The 21,294-nt window shown below is 52.4% G+C and overlaps 1 protein-coding gene across 2 annotated transcripts in view; it reads left to right on the forward strand.

The window, feature by feature from the left end:
- The window catches only part of TXNRD2 (thioredoxin reductase 2), a 49,455-nt gene that overhangs the window by 1,032 nt on the left and 27,129 nt on the right, over nt 1-21,294 (forward strand). The window contains exons 1-8 of one of the 2 annotated variants that reach the window (XM_059140305.1): nt 965-1,120; nt 2,913-2,978; nt 10,376-10,432; nt 10,772-10,913; nt 11,960-12,034; nt 13,752-13,830; nt 14,320-14,382; nt 17,927-17,997. In XM_059140305.1, the coding sequence (XP_058996288.1) occupies nt 1,114-1,120; nt 2,913-2,978; nt 10,376-10,432; nt 10,772-10,913; nt 11,960-12,034; nt 13,752-13,830; nt 14,320-14,382; nt 17,927-17,997 (560 nt within the window). In that variant the 5' untranslated portion in view covers nt 965-1,113. Of the gene's footprint in view, nt 1-964; nt 1,121-2,912; nt 2,979-10,375; nt 10,433-10,771; nt 10,914-11,959; nt 12,035-13,751; nt 13,831-14,319; nt 14,383-17,926; nt 17,998-21,294 lie in introns of those variants that run through there. The other variant, XM_059140307.1, reaches the window with a different exon arrangement.

A 21,294-nucleotide genomic window follows, 5' to 3' on the forward strand; every position in this document is an offset into this window, starting at 1 on the left:
CTGTGTGTTGCTGTGGCCTTGGGGAGCTTTGGGTCTGTGGAGTCCTAGGAAAAGGGGAGATAATGTTGCCCTTAGGATGGCTTTGCTGGCCCTTGGGACCTTGGCCAAGGTCCCCAGTCTTTGAAAGCATCCTTGGTGCGTGGGTCAGGATAGCAGCTATGCGGTGGGGCCCTCACCCCATTGGATGCAAGTAATAGATGCTGCTGCTGCCGTTACAAGTCCAAGGCCTTTCAGGCCACTGTAACCATGGCCTTGTGGCAGAGCACGATGGCCGTGGGGTCAAGCTTTTTTGTTTCCAGCCGGCCAGCCCCAGAGATTCTATACCCATGGCCCTTGGGCAGCAAGGGGAAGGAAGCCCCAAGGCTAGAGCTTACTTAGCTGCAGTGGTCGGGGCCGACAGGGCCTGGGCACAGTGCCAGCCCCCAACAAGCATACACAAGGTCTGATTCTGAGCCCAGCTTTCCATCTGAGAGCAGGGAGGCACATATGCCATCCCAGGATTGGGGGTGTGGCCCATGCCACTCCAGAACAGGAACCAGAATGACACTATCACTGGTGTCACCTGTCCCCTAACACCTGCTACCAGGAAAGAATGCGCGGTGGGGAGGACAGCACCGGAGGACTCCCAAGGTGGCTCCCCGAGGTGGTCAGCATGCCTGTGGACACCGCAACGCCTCTACTGGCCCTCCCAGAGTATTGCACCATTCACTTGGCCTTGTCATGCTTGCAGGGAGCAGAAAAGTCAAGGACGATGGGCTCAGAGCGAAAAGAAGACAGGCTTTTCTGGGATTGAGCCCAGAATGTGCAGTGGGGAAGGTGAGGCTGGAAGGCTGCCCCAGGCACTAAAGTGGTATGTCCCCAGGTAGCCCTCTCAGAGCAGCACCTGCTTCATCCGCCTTCCCTGTCCTTAAGGTAGAGTCTTCGTCCAAGTGTTTATCTAACTGTCAGAGCTCCAGGGTATGAGCAGCAGTTGGGGAGGGCAAACCCACAAAGATAAGCTCGGTGGCTTGCTCTGCCCTCTGCTGATAGTAGGCAGAGGGGACAGTGTGGAGCTGGGACAGTTGGAGCCAGGACCTGCTCTGTCAGCAGGAAGGACCAGCATCAGCACCTGCAATGGAAGGTAGGGGTATTGTCCTGGGCAAAAGCTTCACGTCCCCCACCCGCCCCCCCAAGCCCAGAGCAGCCAGAATTGAGTGCTCCCTGGGGGAACCTGCAGCTGCTTCTCTCCAACCAGCAGTTTGTCTTCGGTTCTTTGGGCTCATATCAAAGCCACCAGAATAACTGTCAAAAGTTGAGGCCTCTTCAGACCCCTCTGGGTTGAATCTGGAATTGGTTCTCCTTCGGACTGGCTGTTTGAACCAAGCTGTGGCTCCATTTGGTCCCATGTTTGCCTGTGTGCACATTTCAGGTGCCCTCAGATGGAGTGGGTACAAAGCCAGGGTGGGCCTGGTGGCAGCAGGCTACCAGCTGAGCATCAGGACACAGCTCCTTTAGCCAGCTCCCCTAGCTTCGTCAGCTGCAAGCCAGGGCCGCCTCTAGGCTGGAGTTCCTGTGTTCTTGCAAGATCTCAAGTCCTGGACCTGTCTGTGAGTGCAGGGACCTACAAAGCCGAGGTCCCTGAGGAACACAAGACCTCAGGAATATTTTCTACAGCCTTGCCCACCAGGAAAGTCAAGGTGGCCCCAAAGGAAGATACAGTCTTTTCATTTCTTTTTTTTTTTTTTTTAAAGATTTTATTTATTTATCAGAGAGAGAGGGGGAGAGAGCGAGCACAGGCAGACAGAATGGAAGGCAGAGGCAGAGGGAGAAGCAGGCTCCCCGCCGAGCAAGGAGCCTGATGTGGGACTCGATCCCAGGACGCTGGGATCATGACCTGAGCCGAAGGCAGCTGCTTAACCAACTGAGCCACCCAGGCGTCCCAGTCTTTTCATTTCTGAGGCCCTAGTTCAGCTGGTCTGGCCTTGGGTGGCAGAGCCTGATTTGATCCCAGGACCTGGGTGCTTGGCCCAGGAGCAATGGTCAGCTCTAGATACAGTGCAGCAGCTGGCACCCTTGCCTCCCTCCCCACATACTGATGATTTTCTATGATTTCTTCCTTTCGCTACAGGGAGTGGACCGGTGCTTGGTGCTGGGTATCTCAGTCATGGGCTCTGACTGACAGGCCACACCTAAGGACACTCCTGCTCCTCCCCTACCTGCCCCCCCCCAACTCCCTTCCTCACCCCCTCCTCCTTTCTGGCTGTCCCTTGCCTGCCTTCCCTGCCAGCAGTTTGCTGAAGAGAGACAGAGAAAGTGTTCTGCAGGGCAACAGAGATGTGAGCCAGCCTCTGTGCTGGGTGTGGGAGTGCCTTGCCTCCAAGGTGACATCGTGGGGACCCCAAAAGGCATTTCAGAGTCCCTTCTATCCCAGGGCTCACGGTGCGCCAGGCACTCTGAGAGGCCGGGCTGTGCTGCCCAATGCAGAGACTGCTTTTGATTTTTCCTCATGTAGAACAAAAGGTGACTGTTGGAACTGAAAGACAGACTCAAGGAAAGTGTTTTAATCCACGTCTGGCTTAGAATATTCAGCGAATTTTAAGTTCAGAGCCATTCTGCCACTTAAATTACCTTCTTCTTGACCTGATTGTTGCTGCAAAGGTGGTGATACTCCCTGGGCCAACCTCACCTGCCGTTGCTTAGTTTCAAGATTCGCGACGGTGATGGATACTGAGGTTGCCTTCTGCCCGGATGTGGGATGCACTGTCACCCCAGACCGCCACGGGCTGCGGGCTTTGCTCCAACGACATGGATCCCATACCACATTTAACCGGGCAGAACTGCTTACCCTTTGGAAATCATGCGGCACCTTGTGGGATCCGTGCCCCAGACTTGTCCTGGCCCTTCCTCTCACCTCTCCCCCCTTTCCTCCGCAGGCAGGCAGAACTATGATCTTCTGGTGATTGGTGGGGGATCTGGCGGCCTGGCCTGTGCCAAGGAAGGTATGTGTCCTGTGCCCTGCTCTTGCCGGCGTGGCAGGGCCCCCCCACCCCCCAAGAGGGCTGTACTGTTCTCGAAGCTGGGTGGAGATGCACCCTGAGTGGCTTTGTGGAGGGCATTATCTCTGTAGCTGGGGTCCTACATCCTGCCAGAGTCACCCCAGGGGCCTTTGTCAGTCCCTCCTCCCTGCCATTCCACAGTGTCTGTGCAGTACCTAGTAGGCAGGAGGGTAGCCTGGGTCTTAGCCAGCTCTCCTGGGCTCCAGTCCCGGGCCATGTGGGATCTGCCCCCACCCATCTGACATGTCTCCCACCGCCCACACCTTGCTCCCTTGTGCTACTCTAGCCACTCGGCACCTCGGTGTTTTGCAGATGCTTCCTGAAGGTCTTTCTGGCCTTGCTCCATGCCCTGGCTGTCTGCCTGGCCTGGTCTTCTTCTCTTTGCCTGCCTGGTTAGCTCCACTCACCTTCCTTCAGCCTTTGCTGCTGAGACGGCCCTACTTAGAATGACAGCCTCACCATCTGGTCCCCGTCCCCAGCTCCACTGTCCTCATTCTTGGCCCCCGGCATGTCCCACAGAGATCCCGGTTTGTCCTGCTGTCTGTGTCTTACTCTCTCTCCTCAACCGGGCACCCAGATGGGCCTGGGCACCCTGGGGTGCTCAGTGAAGATGGGTTGAATGAAAGGGCTGGCCCCAGAGGCGTCCGGAAACCATACGTTGCAGTTTGCCACTAATCTGGGTGGGGAACAGACCCAGCATTTCACTGTGGGGCTCTGCACTCTGCTGGAGGAGTGCTTGGCTGTCTGCTTGCCTGTCCAAATGATAAGGAGACAGATGTGGGTGAGGGAGGGGGGAAGCCAGGGGAGAAACAGGGCTGCAACAAGAGGGAGTTGAGCAGGTACCCTGACCATGAAAGGACAGCCCTCGGACATTTCCCTTCTTTCTTTCTCTCCTTCCTTTCTTTTTAAAAGATTTTATTTACTAATTTGACAAACAGATCACAAGTAGGCAGAGAGGGAGGCGGGGGTGGGGGGAAGCAGGCTCCCCACTGAGCTGGGACCTGATGCGGGGCTTGATCCCAGGACCCTGAGGTCATGACCTGAGCCAAAGGCAGAGGCTTAGCCCACTGAGCCTCCCAGGCACCCCATTTATTTATTTTTGTTAAAGGTTGTATTTATTTGACACAGACACAGCGAGAGAGGGAACACAAGCAGGGGGAGTGGAAGAGGGAGAAGGAGGATTTCCTCTGAGCTGGGAGCCCAGGACCCAACGATCATGACCTGAGCCAAAGGCGATGCTTAACTGAGCCACCTGGGCACCCCAGATCCTGGGTTTTTAGAATCATGGCTAGTCGGCATAAAGGAAATTTGCTGTGCACTACTCTTCTCCAAGGGGCAAAGGAGAGTGCTGGCCTGTGTCAGAGGGGAGGAAACTGGGAAGTCTCCCAGCTGAGATGGGAGCCCACAGAGGGACACGAGTCCTCATCCCACTGGACCACAGAGCCACCGCAAGAAACAGTGTCTAGACAGCCAGTTGTCCCAGCGATGTCCCTTACAGCAGAAGAAAGCCCTGGATGTTGTGTCCGCACCAGTGTCTTACCTGCAGAGGCCCATCTCCCTTCACCTGCCACGGTTCCTAGGTCTGTCTTTGCTTTTTGGAACAGCGACATTCTCCTTGTGGATCATCACCCTTTTCTATAGCATTATTGAGCTATAATTGACATAAAACAAACCAGACATGTTTAAAGCGGACGACTTGCTATACGCTTTGACATAGGCACACACCTGTGGAACCAAGCACCACAATCACACTGGCAAAGGTAGCCATCACCCCCATATTCACTTGCTGGGGCAGCTCTGGAGGCTGGAAGTCTGAGATGACAGTGCCGGCAGGATTGTTTCTTCTGAGCCCTCCGTCCTTGGCTTGCAGATGGCCATCACTTCCAGGGTCCTCACATGGTCTTCCGTCTGCATGTCTATGCCCCGATCTCCTCTCTTTATGCTCCCCAGTCAGATTGGAATAGGGCCCGCCTATATGGTCACAGTCTAATTTAATCACTGCTATCAAGACCCTGTCTGCAAATAGGGTCACATTCTGAGGTTCTGGGGAAGAATTTGGAGGGGACATGACTCAGCTCCTAACAAACCTCAAAGTTTCCTCAAACCTTGGGAGCCCCTTCCTGTTCCCCACTCCCTGCTGCATCCCCAGACAGCCAATAATCTGCTTTCTCTCACTGCAGATTAGTTTGCATTTTCTAAAATTTTGCATAAATGAAACCATGTCATATGTGTTCTTCTCTGGCTTTTTTCACGAAGCCTAACTGTTTTTGAGATTCGTTGGTGATGCTGTGTGTGTCCGGGGCTCATTCCCTTCTATCACTGATCTGCATTCTGTCGTACACATACACCATGTTTTGTCTGTTCACGTACACGGGCAGGAGGACGTTTGGGTTGTTGGCACTTTGGGGCTACTGTGAACGGTGCTGCTGTGAACATTTGTGGTTGTGTGTTTGCGTGGATGCGTGTTTTCAGTTCTCTTGGATAAATGCCTAAAAGTAGAGCTGCTAGGTTGTGTAGTATATTTCTTCTTTAGGTATTTTTTTTCATATATTTCTACAACCTTTTGTAGTTTTCAACTTAAAGCTTTTGTCAGATTTGTCCCTAATGTGTTTCATATGTTTCCAAATAGCTTTTTTAAAAAAAGATTTTATTTATTTATTGGACAGAGAGACACAGTGAGAGAGGGAGCACAAGCAGGGGGAGTGGGAGAGGGAGAAGCAGGCTCCCCGCCGAGCAGGGAATCCGATGCGGCACTTGATCCCAGGATCCTGGAATCATGACCTGAGCCGAGGGCAGACACCTAGCAACTGAGCCACCCAGGTGCCCCTCTAATATCATTTTTTGAGATTAAGTCACATACCATACTATCCATTCATGTAATGTGCATAATTCAGTCATTTTTAGTATATTCACAGAGTTGTAAAACCATCATATCAGTTGTAGACATTCTTATCACTCCCCAAAACTGCTCTGTACCCCGTAGCATCCACTTCTCAGCCCCTCTACCCCTCAGCCCCAGGCAACTACTAATCTGATTTCTTTTTCTATGGGTTTGCCTATTCTGGACATTTCATACAAATAGGTGGTCTTAGCGTGCTGTTTTTAGCATTCGTCCACAACAGAGTGTATGCTGGCACTTTTTTTTAATGGCTGAATATCATTCCATTGCATGGACATACCACATTTTATTATCCACTTGGCCATTGATGGACATTTAGTTGTTTTCACTTTTGGGAATTTTATATTCCCACCAGCACTGTCGGAGGATTCGAATTGGCCCCTATCTCCTGCTCCCCCACTGGGGCCAGCCAGGTGCCCCAGCTTTGCCCATTTTGAAATTGGGTTATTTGTGTTTTCATGACTGCTCCATGAGCTCATATACATATGTTCCATATTCTTACATAAACATAGTCTGGATACTAGACCCTTCTCAGACATGTGATTTGCAAATACTTTCTTCCATTCCTTCGATTATCTTTTTACTTTCTTGACGGTGTTCTTTGCAGCACAAGCATTTTTTATTTTGATTAAAGTCCAGTTTACCTGTTGCCTTTTTGCCATGTTTTTGGTATCTGAGAAGCAGTTGTCTAATACAAGCTCACAAAGATGTATACCCATGTCTCCTCCTAAGACTTTTCCAGTTTCAGCCCTGACACTTGGGCCTCTAGTCCATCTCGGGTTCACGTAACAAATATGGTGCTAGGTAGTTGCCTGGGGGTTTGCTGAAGGCATCTTGAACTCTTCACGGTCTACCTGCAAATGATATGGTCCAATGCACGTATAGTACAAGAACCTTGCGATGGCTGCTTGTTTGCACATCTCCCTTCCCAGCCTTTATCCCATGTGGCCATACGTCTTACTTTGACATGTTATGAGGTTCATAACCCATTGTTATATTTTGTCTAAACAGTTACCTTCTAGAAAGATTAACGAGAAGTCACCATTTCTGGTGCCCTTTCCTGTGTATAGATCTGAGTTGCCGTCTGGCATGATTTTTCTTCTACCCTGAGGATGTCCATGAACATTTCTTGTATGATGGCTCTAAGAATAATGGATTCTTTCAGCTTTTGTATGTCTGAGGACATCTTTATCTTGCCTTTATTTTTTAAAAGATTTTATTGATTTATTTGACAGAGATCACAAGTAAGTAGAGAGGCAGGCAGAGGGGGTGGGGAGCAGGCTCCCTGCTGAGCAGAAAGGCCCCATGTGGGGCTCGATCCCAAGCTTCTGAGATCATGACCTGAGCTGAAGGCAGAGGGTTTAACCCACTGAGCCATCCAGGTGCCCCTGCCTTTATTTTTTAAAGGTATTTTCTTGGTGAGGCAGGTGTGTGGGCAGCACCTGGATGGCTCAGTCGGTTAAGCATCCGACTCTTGATTTCAGCTCAGGTCATGATCTAAGGGTCGTGATCTCAGGGCACTGCGTGGGGCTGTGCACTGAGTATGGCCTCTGCTTAGGATTCTCTCCCTCTCCCTCTGCCCCTCCCCCTGCTCAAGCATGGTGTCTCTCTCTCTTTCAAATAAATAAAAATCTTTAAAAAATACATATTTTCTCTAGCTGGAAAATTCAAGGTAGACAGTTTTTCTTAGTTTCTTTTAGTACTTTAGAGATGTTGCTGTCCTGGCTTCTCACTATGTTGTTTCCCGTGTCATCTGCTGCCCTTTTTATCTCTGTACCTTTGTCATGTGTCTCTTTGTCTTAGGTGGTTTCCAGGATTTTCTCTTTTCATTGGCTTTGAGTGGTTTTTAAAAAATACTTTATGTACTTATTTGACAGAGAGAGAGATCACAAGTAAGCAGAGAGGCAGGCAGAGAGAGAGGGGGAAGCAGGCTGAGCAGAGAGCCCGATGCGGGGCTCGAACCCAGGACCCTGGCATCATGACCCGAGCTAAAGGCAGAGGCTTAACCCACTGAGCCACCCAGGTGCCAGTTTTGAGTGATTTAAAGAGGGTGCAACCTTGGTGTAGTTCTTTTTTTTTTTTTTAACCTTGGTGTAGTTCTTAATTATTTTTCTGCTAGAGTTGACTGAATTTCCTGGGTCTGTGGGTTGATCATTCTCATCAAGTTGTGAGAATTTTCAACCATTATTTCTTCAGGGAATTTTCCCGTCCTTCCTTTTCTCCTTCGCTTTTGGAGACATCAATCACACATATGTAGGCTACTCAAAGTTTCCCTTCAGCTCTTGGACATTCTCTTCATTTTGAAGAGTTTCTATTCCCGTGTTTCCAAATTCACTAATAAAAGATTCTGCGAGGTCTCATCTACCATTAATCCTATGTGATATATTTTTTCATCTCTTGTAATTTCATATCTACAGATTTGACTTGGGTCCTTTCTTGTATCTTCCATGGTGCTCCTGAACTTTTCGAACATGTGGGATACAGTGACAATACTTGTTTTACTTCTTTTCTGCTAAATCTGTGTCAGTTCTTGGCCAGTTTCTGTTGACTGATTATTTCTCCCTTGGGTCTTATCTTTTCCCACTCCTCTGCATGCCTGGTCATTTTTTATTGAATTCCAGATACTTTGGACTTTCTCTTCCTGGCTTCTGGATATTTTTAGATTCCTAGATACATTTTCGAGCATGTTCTGGGATGCAGGGAAGAGAGTTTGATCCTTTTGCGTCTTCCACTTAAGATTTGTTCAGTGGGTCTGGAGCTGGGCCCAGTTGTTCTCAGTGACTAGGGTCTGACCTTAGTACTTACCCTGCTCTCCAGAAATTATGTGTTTTCTCCAGTCTGGCTTCTGGGAACAGGCACTACTTCCTGCCCTGTGTGAGTACTTTGTCCTCTAGTCTTTCTGAATGGTTCTTTCCGGGCCACTGTAGTTCCCTCACGCACATGTACCGATCAGCTATCTGGGGTTCTGGACAGCTTTCTCCTCTCTGGTCCTCCATGCCTGGAGCTCTGGCTGCCTCGGTCTCCCCAGTCTCCCAGCCCTCTCCTCAGCCAGGGAGTCTAGTGGACTCTGCCTGGGCCTCCTCCCCATGCTGCATCACCGTATTTATTTCCCATCATCCAAGAATCACTCTCCTTAGTCTTCTGATGTTCAGTTTCTTGAAAGCATTATTTTATGTATTTCTTCTGGATCTTTGGTTGTCTCGGATGCAAGGATAAATCTAGTCCCTGATGCTCCATTGTAGTCAGCTGTGGAAGACAGACCTTGGCATGTGTGAAGAGTCCCCTTGGCTGGATTTTTTCTTTAAGATTTTATTTATCTGATGGAGAGATAGAGAGTACAGGTATGCAGAGTGGCAGGCAGAGGGAGAGGGAGAAGCAGGCTTCCCGCCGAGCAGGGAGCCCGATGGAGGGCTCCATCCCAGGACCCTGGGATCATGACCTGTGCCAAAGGCAGATGCCTAACCGACTGAGCCACCCAGGTACTCCCTTGGCTGGAGTTTTTAAAGCAATCACTGCAGTCCCATTATTGGTCAGTCAAATGAAATGGGTTTTTATGTGAAGGCTTCTAAAACTTTGTTCTGCTCTTGGTCGATGACTATGGATCAAGAGCGTTCTGTAGTTTGTCCAACATTCATGGGTCACGAAGTTTAAGTCAGGCATGCCCTTGGGGGCAGTCAAGTCCAGAGCCCAGGTTCACAGTGCAGCTCCCCAGGCAAGCCAAGGGGAAGCCCCACGATTAACCCAGGCTAATTGGTGACAGGGTTAACACCTGGGACTCGTGGCCCTGGGAGGAACCTGGTGGCAGCCAGTGGGGGAGGCCAGAAGACTCCAGGCAGGAGGTGCAGTTTGGAACCCAGATCTCCCTCCCCCTTTGGAAGTTGGCTGACTCTGTACGTGCCATTTGACTTCAGAACTTTCAATTCCTCACCCTGAGAATGAGGCAGCAAATACCCACAAGAGTAGATCTTGGGTGGGAGCCCCCCCCCCCCGATGTCTGGTGGGGACCAGAGGAGGTGAGCGAGTCCACTGGGAGGGCTTGGGGAGAGAGCCAGGGGAAACTCTGAGTCCGGGGCCTCTCTCGGTGCGTGGGTGCCCTGTGATGCCTGCTAGTGTGCACCAGGTGGGCACTGGGCTCCTGCGGAATGTCTGGGCTGGACCCGGCTGTGGCAGGAGGTAAGGGAGGGCTGGGCCCAGTGCTGCGGTAGTAGGCTTATGAAGGAGGGAGGGTGTCCCACTAGGTCCTGGCGCTGTGGTGGGTGGGATGAAGGCTGCAGTCGAGAAGCCCCACGGGGTCTCACCGTGGACAGCACAGCCACGTGGCAGCACACAGCGGGGGAGACCAGGCGCAGAGTTGGTAGGAGGCTCCTTCCTTGCCTTCGTCTGGTCCTCAGCCCCAGCCCCAAAGCAGCTCCCCACCCTCCCGCTTCTCTTGTCGTTCCAGCTGCTCAGCTGGGAAAGAAGGTGGCCGTGGTAGACTACGTGGAGCCTTCCCCCCGAGGTAGGTAGCCCCGGAAGGGAGCCGTCTGTCCTGGGGGAGCAGGAGGATGGGGTCCTGGTTTACCTATGGGGGTGGCAGCTGAACCCGGAACGCTTCGCCACCATTGCCTGGGATCTCTGGCCAGTGTCCTCCTTGGCAAGTCAGCTGCCCTTACTTTAAAGTCTTGCGATTTAAAGACCACTCTGACTATAGTCATGGAGACTAAATTTCGAGGGCAGGGTTCACCCGGAGCGCGCTTGAGTTACAACAGCTAAAAGGACTCTTACCCGGCTGGAGAGGAGCAGGAGAGCCTTCCAGACCCCGAATGTGAATCTAAGTAGGGTCTTCCCAACCTGCCAGGTACCAGGTGGGGCCTCGGTGGCACGTGCGTGAATGTTGGCTGCATCCCTAAGAAGCTGATGCACCAGGCGGCGCTGCTAGGGGGCATGGTCCGAGATGCCCCCCACTATGGCTGGGCCCTCCAGCCGGTCCCGCATGACTGGTGAGGAGCCCTGCCCATTCCCCTCACTTCTGTGCTCCTGGGGTGGGGGAAGAGGGTGGGGGAGGAGGTTTGCTGCCCCCTTAACCCTCATGGAAGTCAGCTACCAGACAGGAACACTAACCAAGGGGCGACCCCCTTCCCCACATTTTGAAAAGTCTGGAGGCACTTTGGCTATCACTGCTGATCGGGGGCTGCTGTGTCTCCCGGGATGCTTTCAAAGGTCCTGTGCACATAGGACACCCTCACAAGGGATGGTCCAGGCCCAGGGGCCACTAGTGTGCAGCGAGAAATTGATGGAGCTTCCGCAGGTGGCACCAGGTCTGCTCCAAGCTGCACACAGGCCCCTCAGTGGTGCTCAGATGACTGAGACTCAGGGCCGCTGATGTGTCCCGATGGAGGGGCCCAAACGGGGCCCAAGGCCCCCGTTTTCCTTGAGGCCCAAGGCCCACAGGCCCAGACCCAGGACAGAGACAGTGGCTGTGGGCATAGATGTCATGTTTTCCACCTTTATTTTTATTTTTTATTTTTTATTTTTTTTAAAGATTTTATTTATTTATTTGAGGGAGAGACAATGAGAGAGAACATGAGCAAGGAGAAGGTCAGAGAGAGAAGCAGACTCCCCGTGGAGCTGGGAGCCCGATGCGGGACTCGATCCCAGGACTCTGGGATCATGACCTGAGCCAAAGGCAGTCGTCCAACCAACTGAGCCACCCAGGCGTCCCTATTTTTATTTTTTGTTTGAAGATTTTATATGTTAGAGAGAGAGCATGAGAGGGGAAAGGTCAGAGGGAGAAGCAGACTCCCCGCTGAGCAGGGAGTCTGATGCGGGACCCGATCCCAGGACTCCAGGATCATAACCTGGGCCAAAGGCAGTCACTTCTCCAATATCCAGCTGAACCACCCAGGTGCCCAACGTTTCTCCACCTTTAGAATCAGCTTGTTTCTCGGGATTTGCATCTCCTCGCTGTTTGCATCTCCTCATGTGTTGTGGGACTCAGCAGTTCGTGCTCCTGTGGCGGTTTCTGACCTGTCCTGTGTGTTCCTAGGGCGACAATGGCCGAGGCCGTGCAGAACCATGTCAAGTCTCTGAACTGGGGGCACCGGGTCCAGCTGCAGGATAGGTACTGAGGCCTTGGTCAGCCCTCCCACCCTCTCTGGGGACCTTTCCTTCCTTTGTGGGCACTCTCTCGCCAGAGGCCCGGCAGTGACAAGACAAGAAGTCCCTGCCCGTGGGGTGGGATGTATGCGTGCAGGGCGGATGGGGCCAGGGCCCTGGGAATGAAAGGCCGGCCTGTAAGCTGGCACCAGCAGAGCCTGGAGTAGCGGGGGTGGTGGTGGTGGTGAGGGGCATGTTGGCAGGACAGCCGGAGCCTGGGTCTACACCAGGGAGGAGGCATGCTTGGGGCTGGCGCTACGGAGTCCAAAGGCCAGAGAGTGGGGGCGCAGAGAGGGCCATCCTGGTGGCCGATGCCTTCCTCGAGGCAGGTGACCTTTCTTCTGGCAGGATCGACCACAGTGATGTGGAAAGAGCCCAGTGAGCCCCAAGTTGCTGTTGCAAAGAGAATACCCAGCCAGCATACTCTGAACCCCACACCTCACCACGTCCAACGTGATCATTCTGGCCTGAAATGGCCGGTTCCCATCAGCCCTCTGGGCTCCCCCAGCCCCGATGCCAATGGTTCCTTCCACCAAAGTGTCTCCCCAAGGAGCTGCTGCCAGAAGGAGAGGTGCCCCATGCTGCACTCGGCTCTGGCCAGGCTTGGCTCCCAGTCCTATAGCTCTGCCCTTTGCCTGTGCACGTCATGGAGGGGACAGTGTGACCTCTGAGGTCTGGTGGCTTTCATGTGAGCACTATGCGCTGGGCTCCAAGGAGTCTTCCTGGGGCTATGCAGTAGGCAGCCATTTTGTGCCCATGAAGCCCAGGACAGCTGAGCGGGAGAAGTGACCCACCTGCCCATCCCGGCCATCCCCCGCCACCTCAGGGAGCTAAGCTGCATCCTACCACTTTTTCTCTGTGTGGGGCTCAGTATTCCACAGGGAAGTTTGTTGGAAGCACAGGGTTCTGCCATGCTTCCTGCTGGCCCCAGGCAGCTCCCAGGCAAGTGCCAGGCAGGCCCCAGCCCACCTTCTGAGGTGCCCACAGAAGGAAGCCAGTAACAGTGTGGCTGTTACTGGGCCATGGGGGTAAGTGAGGGCTTGGTTCTTACAGCCCAGGCGGCAAATGGAGTCACAGGGCACAACTGTGGGGAGGACGTACAGTCGAGGTGGGGAAGCCTTACCAAAGGCGCCAAGAACCCACCATATGGAGTGGCCTTCATTATTAGGAGGTGTGGATCGTTTCTGCACACCACGTACCTGACTAGCATTCTGTCCTCGTCATACCTGTTTTCCAGCCTTACTATCCCCTAAAGGCAGGGGGTGATGCCTATCTGGTGGGCACCATCCCATGTCTGCCCAGAAGTTGGTCGTTTGGGTGGCGGGGGTCACTGGGAGGGAGGGCCTCTGCTCCCTACTAGAATGTGTCCAGGTGACAAGGCTAGACTCTGGGGAAACCTAGCCATGTCTGTCATCACACGCCGGGGCTGTACTTGGGCTCTTGGGGCCATCCCAAGCTGGCTTCTGTCCTGGCAGTTCTAGGGATCCATGGCCCTCCTCCCCCTGCACACTTCCCAGTGCCACTCTCCACTCACCTCTTGCCCTGGCCTGGGCAGGGGACGGGGGCTGTGGGCCCCGAGCTCGCCTTTTAACCATCTGCTCCCTCTCTGGTCCCATCGGTGATGCCTAATTTGCAGAGGAAATATTTAACAGTCTTTTTTTTTTTTTTTTTTAATTTTGCAGAAAAGTCACGTACTTTAACATCAAGGCCAGCTTTGTCGACGCACACACGGTTTGCGGTGTCTCAAAAGGCGGGAAAGAGGTGAGAGCCTGGCTCTCCCGAGTGGCTCCGCTCGGGTGGTGTTGACCCTTCCAAGCACTCCAGCGTTGTTTGACCTCAGTGCTGTTCTCAGTAATGAGCACGGCAGGAATTGACCACAGATCCCTCTGAGGCTGGTTATGATGCTTTATGGATGGTGAGACGCATCACCAAGAGGCACATAGTGCCCAGCTGCCTGCTGCGCCAGGGCGATCAGACCCTCGCGGAGTTTTGCAGGGGTTGGAGGCAATGAGACACCTGCAGGTGCCATGTAAGCTGCAGGGTGCTTGGAGTTAGAATGTCTCCCTGCCCCCTCCTGCTGGACTCCCTCCTGGCTGGAGGACGCTGGACAGGCTCCCAGCTCCGAGGGACCCCTGAGCTGTTGGCCCCAGGGTGCACACTGCAAGGCAGGGGCTGTCATTAGAAAGCATGCATCTCTGCCAGCAGCCTCTGCAGACCTGCCTGACCACAGCTTCCTCCGTTTATTCTCAGACTCTGCTTTCGGCTGAGCATATCATCATTGCTACCGGAGGGCGGCCGAGGTACCCGACCCACGTGAGTGTCCCCAGCACACAGCCTTACCTCGCACCCTGGGCACGTTCACGGTCTCCCGGCTCACGCTTCCCACACCAGTGGCACCCCCTACTCTTTCTTTTCTTTTCTTTTCTTTCTTTCTTTTTTTTAATCAGCATACTCTTTCTTTTCTTTAAAAAAAAAAAATAATTTTTTTTTCTTTATTCACTCTGGTCACCTTCTCATGCTCTCTCAATTCCGTTCTATGGACGCAGGCCAACAGGGACTCCCACATCCCCCCACTCTTCACATGGCTCTGGGACACCCCTGCTTCTGGTCTCCTTTATCTCTCTTTGCCGATTCTTCCTTTTCTCCTCAGCGTCAGGGTGTTGGAACATCCAGGACTCAAGCCTCTCCTTCCTGCCCCCACTCTACATCATGACATAAGATTCTCCTACCATAAAATGTACCTTTGAAAGGGTACGATTCAGGGGCTTTTGGTTAATTCACAGAGTTGTGCAACCATCAGTCTCTACTACCTCATTCCAGAACATTTTCATGCCCCTGATGAAATCCTGTCCCATGAATGGTCACTGATGTTCCTGGCTCCCCAGCCCCTGGCAACCACTAGTCTGGTTTCCGTCTCTGTGTAGATTTGCCCATTCTGGGCACTTCACATAAATGAAATCAGACAACATGTGGCCTTTGTGCCTGGCTTTCTGCACTCAGCAGAAGGTTCATCCACGTGGTAGCCTGGGTCAGACCTTCATTCCTTTCTATGCCTGAATAACGAGCCATTGTGTGGCTGGACCATAATTTTGTTTGTCCACTTGTCTGTTGATGGACATCCGAGTTGTTTGCACTTTGAGCTGTTGTGAATAACGCTGCTGTGAACAAGTTTTTTCATGGACTGAAGTTTGCACTTCTCTTAGCTCTAGACCTAGGAACAGAGTTGATGGGTCATATGGTAACATAGTCTTTAACCTTTTGAAGAGCCGGCCGTCTGTTTTCCAAAGTGGCTGCACCATTTCTCGTACCCCCTTGCCCCCCAATGACGTGTGAAGGTCAAGCTTTCCTGGTTCTTTGTATTTCACAATTTTGTTGTTATTTTCGAGCAATGAGTAGTTCAAATAAAGTAACGCATGAATTCTGGAAATCTGAATCTTTCTCCACTACAGGGTTTTGTTTATTGCCATTGTATGTCTGAAGCGATTTTGTAAAGTCTGTTCTTTGTCAAGGGAGGCCACTGAGGTCTCTGCTCGTTGGCTTAGTGCTCAGTGAGTAACTAGATAGAGATTTCCTGAAACGCCAGGAGAAATGGCCCAGTCTTTGCTGAGGGATTCTGTAGGCATTTGAGGGCAAGCTTTGGGCCGTCAGTCAGGTGCCAGAAACTCTGCCTTAGCTCTCACTTCCTGCCTGAGCAAGGCCCCGAGGCCAGCCAAAAGTGAGAACTCAGGTTGTCTCAGGCCTTTCCCAGGTGTGTGTGCAGCCCAGGGCCTACACCCAGCCTTCTAGGTCCCCAGGAGTGTGCAGGAGCTTTTCAAAGCCCCCGTGGACAGCTTACTCCTTGGCTTTTCCTTTTAAGCTCTGGGATGGTGCATTGCTTGTTTCTGCTGTCATTGTCTTGGGCAGCTGTGACATACATCACGGGACAGATCCTTCTTGGAGAGAGGTGTCTGGCCATGGGCAAGGTCACGCGAGGTTGAAGACCAGCCTTTTGAGTTGGGGTCTCTTGGGGAAGCCCAGCCAAGTCGACCGATGACTGTTTCCTGGGAAGGAGCTCTGTCATGGCTCCAGCCCGGCTCTACTCGCCTCTCCCCGATATGGTTTTTAAGTTGCTCACCCTTGCTCAAGGTTGCTGCTGTGCTGAGGGATGGGTCTACAGTCTGTCACAACACCACAACTCACCATTCTTACCAAGTTTCAGCCATTTTTCTTAACTAAATATTCCCTGTGTTGTCGCAGCCTTTTGGTTCATTTCTGGAGTACTCTACAAGTTGAATCTGACTGTTGTTAGTTGTCTGGCTGTTTTTATGGAAGGGTGAACACTGGGAGGTCCTTGCACCACTGTTTTATGCCTGCGTCCCCCTTACCGGCCCAGTCTTCTGTGAGGGCGCTGCTTTGCCCTCACTCCCACAAGGCAGGTGGAGCTAAGGAAGGGGCTATACGATCAAGGTCATGGAGAGGGGGATGGGAAGCAGGAAGGGGCTTGGCCAAGGCCACATATCCTCATGGGTCTTCCAGGGGCCCTGGGAAGCAGACAGCACAAGCCCTGAGCCTCCACACAGGCTGCAGCAAAGTGCACGAGGCACACAGACTCCCTGGGCCTAGAGGCCACTTCTGCCTCCAGATGGCGGAAGAACAAGGCACTGGTTCTGTTTCTCCTCAGATGCCCAAATCCCAAGCCTCCCCTTTTGGTTCTGTGCTTTCTCTGGAAACAGGGAACAGAGGGGGTATGGTGGAAAAGGCACACTCTGGTCCTCAGAGGAACACTATGCCTGCCTCCAGCTGTTGGGCCCGCAAGAGTGGCCTCCGGAGGGGATGGGTGGCTTGTGCACAGAGAGGGCCCTTGGCTGGCTTGCTTGGCTCTGTCGGGTGGTGGAGTGCTATTGTTCAAGGTAACTGCCGACAGAGGTGGGCAGCCATAAGCGACCCCTCACCCTTCAGCCAGGCCTACCTTGGTTCCGCATAATGGCCCCGAAGGCCACAGTCTGCTCCTAGATGCTGGGCGGCCATCTGGGCCCCAGCCTGCTGGACCTCGCCTAGGCGGCCGTTGCATCTCCCCGGGCCAGCAGGGGATAGAGCAGGAGCTGTCTGGCCCCGGGGAAGGAAGCTCAGTGGCTGCTCTGCTCTCCTACCGCCTACCCCCACCACCTCCTCCCTGGGTGCCTGCCAAGGCTTGCTTGGGTTTTAGTCCCTTTGATTTCTAGACCTTTTGGTTTTCTTTCCACAAACCCGAGAAATTCCTGACTTTATTTTTATTGCCAATCGGAATCATAAACTGTTTGCATCCCGCTTCCTCTCCACCAGCACATCTTATTGTTCTTACTCTCTTGGGCCACGGAGAGGACGCTGGTCCTTGGATCTCCCCCACCTGCTTAGCAGCCCCTCCTCAGGCTCTGCTGGGAATGAGGGGAGTCCATGCAATTTCTGGGCTCCTTCGAGGGTGCCCAGGAGCATCAGGCCCTTTGGGGCCGGCCTGCCCCTCCACACCCTCCACTTCCCTGCTGCCCTCCCTGAGCCTAGCGTCTGGATCAAGGACAAGGCCCTGGAGAGCAGGGAGGAAAAAGCTGCGGGCCCCACACCGGCTCCCAGCCACCTCGAACAGCCAAGGAGTGCTGGGTGCTTTGCCCAGAAAGTTCATGGTGCTCCTAGTCAGATAAACCCAGGTCACCTGTCCTTAGAGGCCACAACCTGATGGTCAGTGTGTAGAGCAGGGGCGCACCCCCAGGGGTGGGTTGGGGTGGTTCTGCTTGAGTTGTGTCTATGAAGTGGTCATCTTCTTTGAAGGGAAAGTCTCTGGGGACAGGCTGAGTGACGCTCTTCTCATGCTGACCGTTGTTTTTTTTTTTTTTTTCCCGGATAGATCGAAGGTGCCCTGGAATATGGAATTACAAGTGATGACCTCTTCTGGCTGAAGGAATCCCCTGGAAAAACGTAAGACCCCATGTGTGCCTTAATGGCGATCTTTTTTTTTTTTTTTTTTTTTAAAGATTTTATTAATTTACTTGCAGAGAGAGACACAGCAAGAGAGGGAACACAAGCAGGGGTGTGGGAGAGGGAGAAGCAGGCTTCCTGCTGAGCAGGGAGCCCAATGCGAGGCGCAATCACAGGACCCTGGGATTGTGACCTGAGCTGATGGCAGATGCTTAATGGCTGAGCCACCCAGGTGTCCCTGTTGATCCTCTTTTGTTCACGGTTTCCAAGCATCAGAGCCATTCAGAACCACACATTGGTCCTCTCTCCCTAGTGCATTCTTTCCTGTCTACAGACAGGGAGGATGGTGTTTGTGCCCCCTTGGTGGGGCTGTTGCCTGTCTTGGAAGTGATGACCCGTGTATTACCAAATGGACCAGCCACTATCTCGGGCAGTGGTTTTCAAACAGGGTTCCCGGAACCGCAGGCTTCCAGTGGGTCCATCAGGGACATCACAGAAGAAGGATGTTCCAGGAGGAGAAAGTAAGGCCAGGTCATCTGGGAAATCCGTTGGCCTTTCTACAGGCCTTGATTAAACATCCCCTTTCCCCTGGCGTGAAACTTGGGCTTCTCTGAAAAGCAGCAAAGTCTCCAAAGTTCTCAGAAACTGTAGCCCAGGAAATGAGACGTGCAGTGTGTGAGCAGTTTTACACTCCCTGAGTGGGTATTAATGCACTAAATGCATTTCCTGTCCCCACAGAGCAGACCATGGGGGGTTCCAGGTCCACACAGGCCCTGGGAGTAGCGGCTGGGGGACACCGTGCTCTCAGGGACTGGAATGGCCACCAGAGGGCAGCAGAGGCTTTGTCGTCAGCTGCCTTGGGACTTGGCTTTGACAAAATACAGGTGGAAAAGTGTGCCAGGGAGGATGGCTGTGTGGGCACAAGTGTATGTACAGGGCAGTGTGTGTGAACGGGCATGCATGTGCTCTCCTCCTCGATGTTTCCCACTTCCTGAGGCATCTCTGGCTGGGGTCAGGGCTTGATTCCCTTGAGTGGATGTGCTCTAGTTTATCTTCCCACCACTCACGAGTGTCTCACTAGGCTTTTTTTGTCGGCGTTATGAAATGCTGCAGTGAACACCTTTGGTGTGCATCTTATCTGCTGGCATAATGCGTCTTACGTGTTTTACATACCTGTCGGGGGTGGGGGGGTTGTCCTGTAAGCAGAGAACCCAGGTACAGGGCTTCCCACGTCCTGCTAGCAGGTGCTCCCTCCTGGTGGGCTGTCCCCCATTTCCAGGCACACCTCTGCCTGCTCCCCACTTCCCCCTAACGGGGCTGGGCCATCAGCTTTTTCATGAGCGGGGAAACAGGAAGGAGCGTCTCCTCCTGCTCTAGGGGCAGGGGTAAACGGCAGTTGTTTCTGCCCCAGGCATGTGTGGTCCCTCCAATGAGTGTGGTCAAGCTCACGCTGACTTGGCCCAAGGCATGTGTGGTCCCTCCAATGAGTGTGGTCAAGCTCACGCTGACTTGGCCCAAGGCATGTGTGGTCCCTCCACGATTACTTGGTGACATTATTTCATACAGAAATAATTTCATACAGAAGTTCGTCCCTCCACAATTACTTGGTGATATTATTTCATATAGAAGTTCGTAATTTTCATGCTGTGACACTGATCACTTTTTTCCTTGATGCTGAACTGTCTGGGTTATCTGTTCTTTTATCTTTAGCTCGCTAAGGGGTTAAATGTGACCTTGAGTCTATTTGCCCTTGCTATTTTTAGTCGTCGTTTCATGTATTTACTAGCCGTTTAAAACTGAGTGTGTCTGTGAGTGCATGAGTGTGTGAGAGTGTGCGTGTGCGTGTGCGTGTGTGTGTGTGTTGCTGTCAACTTGGTCCGTGGCCTACTTTCTATCGAGTTTTTCTTTTTTCTTATCTGTTCCTTATCTTCCAGCTGTTTCGCGGGCTCCGGCTGTGATCTCAGGCCATTTTGACCGCACGTTTTCTTGGCTTGTCATGTCATTTCACTTGCGTGGTGTACAAATGGTTTTTTATTTTTTATTTTTTTTTCCTAACCTACCTTAGATCTTTCTTTACACTTAATGGCTTTTAGATTTATTGCATGTTCAGGAAGGCCTGCTCCACCCCCAAGATAGCTTTCAAAAAAGAGCCCTTGTGTTTTCCTTCAGGGCTTCCATAGGTCGCATTTTCCTCTACATTCTTAGGGTGTCGGCAGTTCATGTTTGGTGTAGCATGCTGGTGTGGTGTGTGGTATGGTGTGTCAGGGCGGGTTGGCACCCGGGCTGCTAGGGTTCCGGTGTCACTGACCAACAGCCCCACAAGCCAGTGAGAAAGCTCCGTCCCTGAGTGGAGTCCAGTCCCACTCTGGCTTCTGACTCTGACTTTCCTGTATTACTGGCCCAAGTGCTTAGCCCTGGCCTCAGATCTCCTCAGTTTTCTTTTGCACTGATTGCTGTGGGTGGAGTGTAGACCCGTTCTTTGAGCCTCTCCATAGTGGTCCTCCAGCTGTGGTTCAGACAGCTCCAGCTGCCACTGGAGTGTGTGTCCTGTCTGAGGCCCCCGTGCACTTCGGTCACCTTAGCCTGTAACCAAAGGCCAACATTTGCTGAATCCCGGTCTTCTATCAGATTAGTTCCTCTATCTTCTGTTGTTTCCTTTGTTTGCTGTTTTCTTGTCTCCGTGTCCAGGAAGGGGTCAGTTTGCAGTGATCGCCTCTCAAGCCACTCTCACAGGAGGCTGAGTACGCAGAGAGGCTGGCCTGGGCCATCACTTGGGCTGGGGAGGTTGGGAGGCCCAGGCGCGCCGGTGTGCCACCGGTGCTCAGCGCAGTGGCCCAGGGCCTGGTCCCTTCCTCCGCAACCTTACAGTCAGGGCAGCCAGGCCGCAAAGACACCACCCCAGATCTTTAGGCCAGGAGAGCAAGCACTGTGTTTATTTTCTTCAGAAATAAAACATTTAGAAAAATTTTTTTTAAAGGAAAAAAAAAAGCTCTTTCGTTTAGAAGGAATCTAGGTATGTTATTGTTGAAGAAAAAAAAGTGTTTGCAATGTATCAGTCACCCGTTTCGTTCTGAGCATGATTTATGTGAGGAAATGGTTTTTTTAAAAAATTAAGCTGGAGATATATCCCTGTACGATGCTTCTGTGAAAATGCGGCTTTTGTCCGGTGCCGTTAATGCAAGTTGTAACAGTGTGATATGGGAGGCACTGTTTACATGCTGCATTCCTCTCCTGCAGTCAAAATAAGCCCGGAGGGTCTACAGTAGCATTTCTGTATTTTATCAGCTTGGGCTGGGG

Source organism: Mustela lutreola, chromosome 11 (genome assembly GCF_030435805.1).
Source record: "Mustela lutreola isolate mMusLut2 chromosome 11, mMusLut2.pri, whole genome shotgun sequence".
Lineage (NCBI taxonomy): Eukaryota > Metazoa > Chordata > Mammalia > Carnivora > Mustelidae > Mustela > Mustela lutreola.